We start from the raw sequence: 10180 nt of genomic DNA on the forward strand, positions 1-10180 counted from the left end.
TGCGATGGAGGCTATAAACAAACTTTTAATTTAAGACTCCAACTGCTATTCTGAGTGCAGCCCCACACTGCATTACTATGCTAGATTAACATGCAAAAACATGTTTGTCATGCACTGCTTTTGAATGTAAGTGCTTTAGGTAACTGTTATCCTTATGTTAGAGGTAAAGGTGAATTGACATAACTGTCCTACATTACATGCTCTTTGCAAAATGTCAAATGGAAAGGTACAACACAATCTTCTCTAGAAGTTTATTTTTCATCAGTGTACACTCGTGATCGGTTCACATGTGATTCAATACATAATATGGCGCGAAGGTTTTATTAATCCTGTCACACAATAAATTATTTAAATTTTGTAAAAACACAACATGGCATTCTGAACTTGGCGCCAGTCAGAAAATAGACAATGAAGAAAAGTGTAAAGGCTGTTTTACACAACAAAATAATGAAAGCAAAGAGGAATTTAGCAGAGACAACATAATAATAGTAAGCGCTATAACTTTGGTTAACCAACTGTATTGTTTTCATGAATTCAGAACATGTGTCCATAAATAGAGGAGTAAAAACGTTACACCATGCATTTCAAAACAGAAAGATGTAGAGAGTGACTACTAACATATACAAAAACAACAGTAAGAACAGGCAAGGAAACCAAACAGGCCTGATGAAGTAAAGGCTCTGCAGAAAAAATGTTTTGATTAAAAAAAATAAAAACATTACAAAAAAATCGATGTAAATAGAATACTAACTTATTTTTTTTAAATATCTCGTCAACTATTCTCAATAATAATCCAAAAGGTCTACACTTGCATGAGTTAAGGTTAGCACAGATATTCACGGTCAGATGGACAGGTGAGGTTTAGGTTATAAGCAAAACTCTAAGAACATTAAAATACATTTCCAACAAGATATACATATTTACGTACAAATACACTTTTACTATTTGGCAGGCAAAGGGTTGAAATGTAATTCTGCGCACTTGGATTATTTAACAATATCGATAAAATATTGCTTTACTGACTTTTATTTTACCAAGTAACAAGGATGCGGTGCACCTCCCCTCACCTTCACACTAGCTCTACCTGCACTTGCCTGCCGAAGTGTGTTTTTTTGATAGGCTGCACTTCTTTGCTTCAGTGTGTCAGTGTCCGTGCTTGAGCCAAAACGAAAATCGCCTCTCCATGACCCTGTGGTCAAGAAGGAATCAAATCGATCATCTTTTATCAGGGTCCCACAGTGGCTTAAATCTGTGAAACTAGGAGGGAGGTAGGTTGTGGGGAAAACGGGGAGACCATCGGTGGTTGACCGGTAAACATAACTACGCCTGCAGAGCCTAAAATAAAACACACCACTAATTAGAAGGATTAGAAGAGAGGAAACAGTTGCAAGTGCAACAACCAAATAAAGTGTGAGGTTATCGGTGCCCTGTGACTCATCTGCAAACTCAAAGAGTTCGTTTAAAACGGGCAGCCCGTCGCCAATCATTACGTTGATGGTAGCGGTTGTAGAAAGAGATTCAGGCCCATTATCCTTTATTGAAAGGACAATAGTGTGTTTTGGTTCATCGTCCTCCATGAATGTTCGCACAGTGCGAATTTCCCCTGTATGCAGACCGACCATAAACAAGTTAGGCCGCGTTGCTTTGATTATTCTGTAAGAGAGCCAGGCGTTATGACCAGAGTCTGCGTCCACAGCAACCACCTTAGTTACCAGGTAACCTTTAGGCGCTTCCATTGGCACCATATCCTCAGCAATGAACCCGGTGGTCTGGACGGGATATAGGACAAGAGGCGCATTGTCATTTTGGTCTTTGATAAAAACGTTAATAGTGCAGGTGGTGGAGAGTGGAGGGTTGCCTCCATCTTGAGCCTTCACCTTAATCTGAAAGTGGGCTGACTGTTCGTAATCGAAGAGGCGGGATGTGAAGAGCTCACCAGTCTCTGAGTTGATGCTGAGGAAGGAGGACACCTCCGACTCTGTGACCTTTGATATTTTGTACAGTATTTGAGCATTAGATCCGTTGTCAATGTCCACGGCTTTCACTTGCTTGACAAACGTCCCAACGGGTTGGTTTTCCAGGATGTTGGCATTGTACTCGCTTTGCGTAAAAGTTGGGGGATTATCATTTATATCATTGACCATGACTGTTATAACTTTAACACTGGACAACGAGGGAGAGCCCGCATCCGTGGCAATAACTGTAATGTTATACTCGGATTGAAGTTCTCTGTCTAGTAATCCTTCAGTCACTAACATGTAATAGTTTTTGACCTCTGAAATTAATTTAAATGGCACATCGTCTGGGATTGTGCACGTGACACGCCCACTGCTTCCAGTGTCCAGGTCATATACATTAATCAGAGCAACCATGGTTCCCGGTTTAGAGTCTTCCTTCAAGTTAGCGGACGCTGACTTTACTTCTATCATTGGTTTGTTGTCATTCACGTCAATGACATCAATTAAAAGTTTACAGTGAGAGGCCTGACCACCTCCATCTTTGGCCTGGACGTCCAGCTCGTGCATACTAGCCTCTTCGTAGTCAATGACACCTGCCAGGCGAACTTCTCCAGTCAGAGGGTCAATTTCAATAACTCCTCCCAACTTGTCTGACAGGTGACTGAAAGAGTACGTTATATCTCCATAAAAACTTTCATCGGAATCCGTGGCATTCAGTGTGGCTATGATAGTCCCTGTGGCAGAGTTCTCTGGTACAGATGTTTTGTAAACTCGTTGGCTAAAAACTGGGACATTGTCATTGGCGTCCAAAACACGGATATGAATAGCCGCAGTTCCTGATCTGACTGGATTTCCTCCATCAATTCCATTGATTTTCAGCACATGTTCAACTTGTGCCTCCCGGTCCAAGAACTTTTTAAGAACTAATTCCGGATAAGTATTTCCATTAATCTGGGTACTCATTTCCAGTGCAAAATGATTACTCGGGCTAAGCTTGTATTCACGGACTGAGTTGGTTCCCAGATCGGGGTCATGCGCGCTCTCCAACGGAAAGCGCCTCCCCAAAACAGTGGATTCGACTAAATCTATTTGTATCTCCGATGTGGTGAACACTGGGCTGTTGTCATTTATATCTGCAATATCCAAAACTATGCTGTATGCTTGAAGTGGCTCTTCAACTAAGAGTTGATACTGCAGGATGCAGACACTGGCTTGCACGCACAGCTCCTCTCGGTCAATCCGTTGGCTGATCAAAAGATTGCCTGACGCAGTGTCCAGTTCACAAAGCTGGTTAGTTCCTTCTGCAACAACGCGGGCTCGACGAGCTTCAAGCTCCGTCACCTTCAGATCCAGATCGCGTGCAACATTCCCGATGACCGAACCCCGCAGCATCTCCTCTGGAAGGATGTAACGGATTTCTCCAAACGAAACAACAAAATAGAGCCACAACGATAAAAAATGCAGCCACTGTTTAAAGTTTAATGGCAAATGCATTATTAAATGTGCTTTTGGAAAAAATATATACTGTCGACACTATAGCTACAGTAAATACTAAATATATACATCCAAATATCGAAGTAAAAATGCTGCTGTAATCCAACGGTTGCCTGCTTCTCTATTTGAGTTAATCATGCTCTAGAGAAGCTGTCTGCTCAGATTCCTCTCTCTGTCCCAATTTCTCTCACACACACACACTCAATCTCTCTCGCTTGCTCCCTCTCACCCCGCACCCAGTGTGTATGTATCTCTCTCTCTCTCTCTCTCCCCCTCTCTCTCTCCCCCTCTCTCTCCCCCCCTCTCTCTCCCCCTCTCTCTCTCTCCCCCTCCCTCCCCGTCGGGCTCTACCCCGATGCTCCAGTTCCACTGACACAGATGATGTGAGGCACGCCATAGCAGCCATGAGTCAGACATTACCAAGGAGCGTCACCATGAGACCGAGAGATGTATTACAACAGTGGAGAACGTGAAATTACCTTGCATTGTGAACAACATAAGGAAATTCATCTTAATCTTAATATACTAGTAATCTTAAACTTATCTTATTTTAACTAGTAAGCTCTCTTGATACTGTCGACCACTCAATACTTTTGGATAGGTTGGAAAACTTGGTGGGGCTCTCAGGCACAGTCTTAAGCTGGTTCAGGTCATATCTACAAGACAGGAACTATTTTGTTTCCATTGGTGACTTTGTATCAGAAACAACCGACGTAACGTGTGGAGTCCCCCAAGGTTCGATCTTAGGGCCGACTTTATTCAACATCTACATGCTCCCACTAGGACAAATCATGCAAAAAAATAAAATTGACCACCATTGCTACGCTGATGACACCCAAATCTATGTAGCGCTATCACCAAACGACTATCGCCCCATAGATCTTCTGTGCCAGTGCATTGAACAAATCAAAGACTGGATGTGTCAAAATGTCCTACAACTAAATGAAGACAAAACTGAGATCATTGTATTTGGCGCTAAAAAAGAAAGGTTTAAAGTAACCCAACACCTTCACTCTCTGTCCCTGAAAACATCAAATGAAGCCAGAAATCTGGGGGTTATTATGGATTCAGATTTACACTTGGAGAGTCACATCAAATCAGTAACAAAATCGGCCTACTACCACCTCAAAAATGTAGCACGACTTAGAGGGCTCATGTCAGCTCAAGACTTAGAAACACTTGTACATGCCTTTATAACTAGTAGGCTAGACTATTGTAATGGTCTCCTTGCAGGTCTTCCAAAAAAAACTGTCAGGCAGCTCCAGCTTGTGCAGAACGCTGCTGCTAGAGTTCTAACAAAGACCAAAAAATGTGAGCACATTACACCAATTCTTAAATCCTTACATTGGCTCCCAGTATGTCAGAGAATTAATTTAAAAATCCTACTGCTCACATATAAATCACTATACGGTTTAGATATATCACTGATATGCTTCCACTACATAAGCCTTCAAGATCACTAAGATCTTCTAACACCAATCTGTTAGTGTTTCCCAGAGTAAATACAAATCATGGGAAAGCATCATTTACGCAACAAACAGCTGGAATAAACTTCCTGAAGATTTAAGACTTGCCCCAACTCACGTTTAAAACAAGACTGAAAACGTTTATGTTCAGCTTCGCCTTCTGCTAAATTTTACCTACATTGCACTTTTAACCTCTGCCTTTAATTAAACACGTTAAACATTTAATTAAAATAATTGTATTTGCTGTTTTTAATTGTCTTTTAATTCCTGCATTTTATTTCACTTTATTGTATGAAATGTTATGGTGTGAAGCACTTTGAGTCTGCCTTGTGTATGAAAAGCGCTATACAAATAAAATTGCCTTGCCTTGCCTTGCCTTGCCTTAATATATTAGTACTTAACTTAATACTATCTCTGCAAATGTTTCAATGCTTACTTTTTACCTAATATGTTCAGCATTGGGTTGATTAATGTGTCTCTCAATGATTTTAATCAATTGCATTAGACAGCATTCAAGGTGGGTGACAGCCAAAATCCCAGACAATTCCAATGGTTACTAGATATGGTTTGGAATTTATTTAAATCCCAAGGTGAGACAGAGGAAGGGAAAACCAACTATTCACATCCTCTACGTTACATGAGTGAACTTTTTCTCCCAGGTAACTTTGTTAAGCAGCACTGCAACTTACTCTGCTGTCATATTGTGCAACATAACCTCATTATCTGTAAATATTGTCAATATATTCTTCAATAAATGTCCAGAGGACATACTCACTTAACTCAAGAAGAGAAAGTGACTCATGATTCAAACAATATTTTGGAGCAAGGAGAGCTTCTCTGCATGTATGTCTTTAAGAGTAAATCTATCCGACAACTTCAGATGTCTGAAGCAGCTGCAGCTCAACTGTGGATACAGTTTTTCTAGGTCTATTGTATCAAGGTAATGAATATGGAAATCACTTTTAGCGCAATGTTATGAAACAAAGTGGATGCTGAATGTTATACAACATATACAAAGTAATGGGCAAATAAGTGAGCTACTGCAATCATGGAGAGGAGAAGTTGATTAACATCAGATAAAGTTACAAAAAATATATCGGCAAGGCTAATGCTTGATGAATGTACAGTATTGTTTTACTTTTTTATAAGTAGGGATAGTTAGAGTTGAATTCGTTAAAAGTGTTACATCGCCTTAAACAAAGAAAATAAAGAATTCTTTAGAAAGTATAAAAGTCTAAATGAAAGAGGGCATTATGTAAAGCCAAAATCACGATTCAAAGCTAAAGTTACGGTACAAGGTGCACTGGTAACTGGATCTTGTCCAACATAGTATCTATATGGCAAAACATGAATAGACAATGCATCTGAGGAAAAGTGAAATTCAGCACCAAGGATAGAGGCATGACAAAATATATGTATCTCCATTAAAGTAACAGGGAAGAACCTAACGTATGGAGCCAAATCCAGGTCAAAACTTTTTTATCATTTGAAAAACACATTTAAGTGTATTAAGTTTTGGTCTTGAACATTGATAAATACAGCAATGTATTCAAAATAAACATCAGTGGACGAAAAGTATTTTCGGGTTGAATATAGTTTTGACTAAGTTCTATCCTTTTTTTTAAATAAATATATTGTTTGAATATATCTTCTTCTTTTCAAACCGATCTTTATTTCACATTCGGATCTTTTTTTTTCATTCAGACTTTTGACCCATATGTGGCAGAGGGGGGTTTGATTCAACTGATAGGAAACCGTCAGGAAATAATTAGGGATTAAAAAAAACAAATTTATTATTATTACCCATTACCCAAAGGAAAGAAATTGAAAATATTTGACGTAAGTGTACGTGTCATCTTCTGACAAAGGCGGCAGAGTGCAAGTGAGGGAAATAGTTCAAAAGATATGTCACACCTACCTCGGGAGAATCATCACAATCTCCAAACACATCAGCAAAGTCTGATGGACTTTTCCTCAGAGTCTGGTCAGCAGGCAGAGTGTTGTCATTATAAGATGATACGAACTTGAAGTCACTGGTTCTTGAACCGGTTGTCATGTATGCGTCATAATTGTAAGTGCTGCGTAAAGTTCCGGTTCCGTCCACGTCTGCGTAATTAGGAGGGAGATACGCGCTGGGGATGGCAACTGCTCCATCAAACAGCAGTCTGGGCTTTCTCCTGCCACAAAACCTCACACCGAGGATGATGATGATGAAGGTCAGAAAAAAGGTGGACACGGAAACCAGCGCGATAATCAGATAAGAGGTCAGTTTGGAGTTCTTCTCGTCATAAGAAATATCCTTCAGTTCTGGCACCTCAGCCAAGTTATCAGAAATAAGTAAATACATGGAACAGGTGGCAGAGAGAGAGGGCTGTCCGTTATCTTTCACCGACACAATGAGGTTCTGCTTCATGCTGTCAGATTCAGAAATGTCCCGCTGTGTCCTGATCTCTCCGCTGTGGAGACCGATAGTGAAAAGTCCCGGATCAGTGGATTTGACTATACGATAGGACAGCCAGGCATTCTGTCCGGTGTCCGCGTCCACCGCGATCACTTTGGACACCAGAGAGCCTCCGTGCGCAGCTTTGGGGACCAGCTCGGTCATGAAGGAGTTTCCCTCCGGGTTGGGGTACAATATCTGAGGAGAGTTGTCGTTCACATCCGATACGAACACACTGACGGTCGCGTTGCTGCTGAGCGGAGGAGAACCGTTGTCTCTGGCCATCACGTGGACTTTAAAGCTCGTCAACTGTTCATAATCAAACGACCTTACAGCGTGGATCACCCCCGTGTCTCCGTTAACAGACAAATAAGAGGACACCGGGGCACCGTTCACCTCACCAGGTAAGAGGGAATAAATGACTGTGCCGTTTTGTCTCCAGTCGGGGTCTCGAGCGGTAACGGAACATAAAGTGGCGCCAGCTTTGTTATTTTCAGTCACATAAGCGCTGTAGGATTGTTCCTCAAACACAGGTGGGTTGTCGTTGATGTCTGCTACAGACAACTGAACGGTTTTAGAGGAGGACAGAGGTGGAGAGCCCTCGTCAGTGGCAGTGATTGTAATGTTGTAATCGGACTGACGTTCGCGGTCCAGTTGTCCTGTAGTCACCAGTGAAAAATAGTTTTTAATAGACGGAACCAACTTAAAAGGGACGTTTTGCTGAATGGAGCAGCGGACCTGTCTGTTAGCCTCTGAGTCTCTATCCTGCACGTTAACGATGCCCACCTCTGTACCAGGTGACACGTTCTCGGGTATGTGATTAGTCAAAGATTTCAAACTAACTACAGGGGCGTTGTCATTCACATCAGTAATTGCAATTATTACCTTGGCATAAGATGATAGCCCTAATCCATCTTTCGCTTTTACGCGTATTTCAAACGATCTCGTAGTTTCATAATCAACAATGCCAATTACTTGAATCTTACCGACATTACGGTCTATGCTAAACACCTTCTTTACGTCATCAGAAACGTGTCCAAATTCATAAGTCACATCACCATTCACTCCCTCGTCTGCGTCACTCGCACTCACTTTGACCACTACAGTGTCTGGAGGAGAGTTTTCAGGCAGACTGGCTTTATAAACGGCCTGACTAAACACCGGCGCGTTATCATTAGCATCCAGTACAGTGACGTGTATGACGACAGTACCTGATCTCTGAGGAGAACCTCCATCTAATGCTGTGAGAAGCAAATTGATCCCGTGTTGTTTTTCACGATCAAGCTCTTTTTCAAGAACAAGCTCTAATGTATTTCCAGCTGGAGCTAAAATAAAATTTGCGTTATTTTTAAGGCTGTACTGCTGAACTGAATTCGGACCTACATCCGTATCGTACGCCTCTTCGATCACAAAACGAGCTCCCTTATCTGCTGATTCTCTGATTTCTATATTGATCAAGTCTTCCTTAAATTGTGGGGAGTTGTCATTAAGATCTTGGATGTGTAGATGTATCAAATGGAGCTCGAGAGGATTCTCCAGCACCAGCTCGTGTTTTAGGATGCACGAAGCCTTTTCTCCACAAAGAGCCTCTCGGTCAATCCTGTCGGCGACAATCAACTCTCCGTTATTCAAGTTTATGTCACAGTAACGTTTTTCAGTCCCATCCATTTCAATGCGGGCTCTTCTGGTGGAGAGTGCACCCCTGTCGAGCCCAAGATCCTTGGCCACATTTCCGATAATTGATCCTCGTTTCATCTCCTCTGGAAAAGAAAAGCTCAGATCTCCATAAGCGACACGCGCAAAAAGTAGGACGAAATAGAATCCACACGTAGGAAACGCAAATATTTTTGAATACATATTCGATGGATTGTCCATAAAAAGTGGAGGAATGAAGCCAAAATTAACGTTCAACCACACGGAAAGCAACACCGGGTCCAATATGATTGTCTCTATTGTGACACAGGAGCAAGAATGGGCTTCCACGCTACAGGAGAGTAATTCAACAACATTAGGCTGGTGTATAGCGCCACCGTGAGTGTAGTTTAACAAAAACATGTATGCTGATGAATAAAAAGGGTGCACTTTCAATTGACTTCATCCTCTCAAATATTTATTTTTATCGATGAATAAATTTAACACCACATACAAGCAATAGTTGGACATGCAGTAAACCTTGAGGTTCAAACCAGGAAACAGTAGAGCAACAATGTCAACAAATACGCGGACATTAGAGACTTAAATTATATGTGTATAATGAATAAACAATGAACATTAGGGCATATACAATTATGATATGTTTAATATCGGAGGTTTTGTTGCAATGCGTGTCCTGACTTCTTTATATCTTTCCTCTACTAAGATGCCATGTTAACCTGCTCAAATTTAGCCTTTGCTGACATCAGAAAAGTGGATTCTCTCCCTAAATATATTGCAATTGTTTGTTGTTCTGTTTGCATTGTTTTCCTTTGAAAGTGTTAGGGATTTAGGCCAGAAGTGCACCCCTAGTGGTGGAAATTATAATATGTGTAACAATGCTTAGTGATAGAATTGTAGTTTGTGTGTTATTAGATATTTGTAAGTACAAAAGCACGTTAGATGAACAGAATGCAATTTGAATCAAACACAATTTATAGTCATGTAAATCATATGAACACACATGTTTTTATTGCCGTCCTTTATGGATTTCTCACAGTTTTATCCCCAAAGAGGGTTTTTTTTGGGAGTTTTTTCTCCTGTCAGGTAGATGAGCAACTGAATGTAAGTCAGCCTATTGAGGCCAATGTCTTGAACTGTATTACATCTTATGATGTAGTGTGATGAAC

The 10180-nt window shown here is 41.0% G+C and overlaps 1 protein-coding gene across 4 annotated transcripts in view; it reads right to left on the reverse strand.

Moving 5' to 3' along the window:
* The window catches only part of LOC120818130 (protocadherin gamma-C5), a 168550-nt gene extending 159070 nt beyond the window's left edge, over positions 1 to 9480 (reverse strand). The window contains exon 1 of one of the 4 annotated variants that reach the window (XM_078101207.1): positions 6837 to 9480. In XM_078101207.1, the coding sequence (XP_077957333.1) occupies positions 6837 to 9413 (2577 nt within the window). In that variant the 5' untranslated portion in view covers positions 9414 to 9480. The remainder of the gene's footprint in view (positions 1 to 6836) is intronic. The other 3 variants (XM_078101209.1, XM_078101208.1, XM_078101210.1) reach the window with 3 other exon arrangements.
* Between the last annotated feature and the right edge of the window lie 700 nt (positions 9481 to 10180).

This window comes from Gasterosteus aculeatus, chromosome 4, assembly GCF_964276395.1.
Source record: "Gasterosteus aculeatus chromosome 4, fGasAcu3.hap1.1, whole genome shotgun sequence".
NCBI classification, from domain to species: Eukaryota; Metazoa; Chordata; class Actinopteri; order Perciformes; family Gasterosteidae; genus Gasterosteus; species Gasterosteus aculeatus.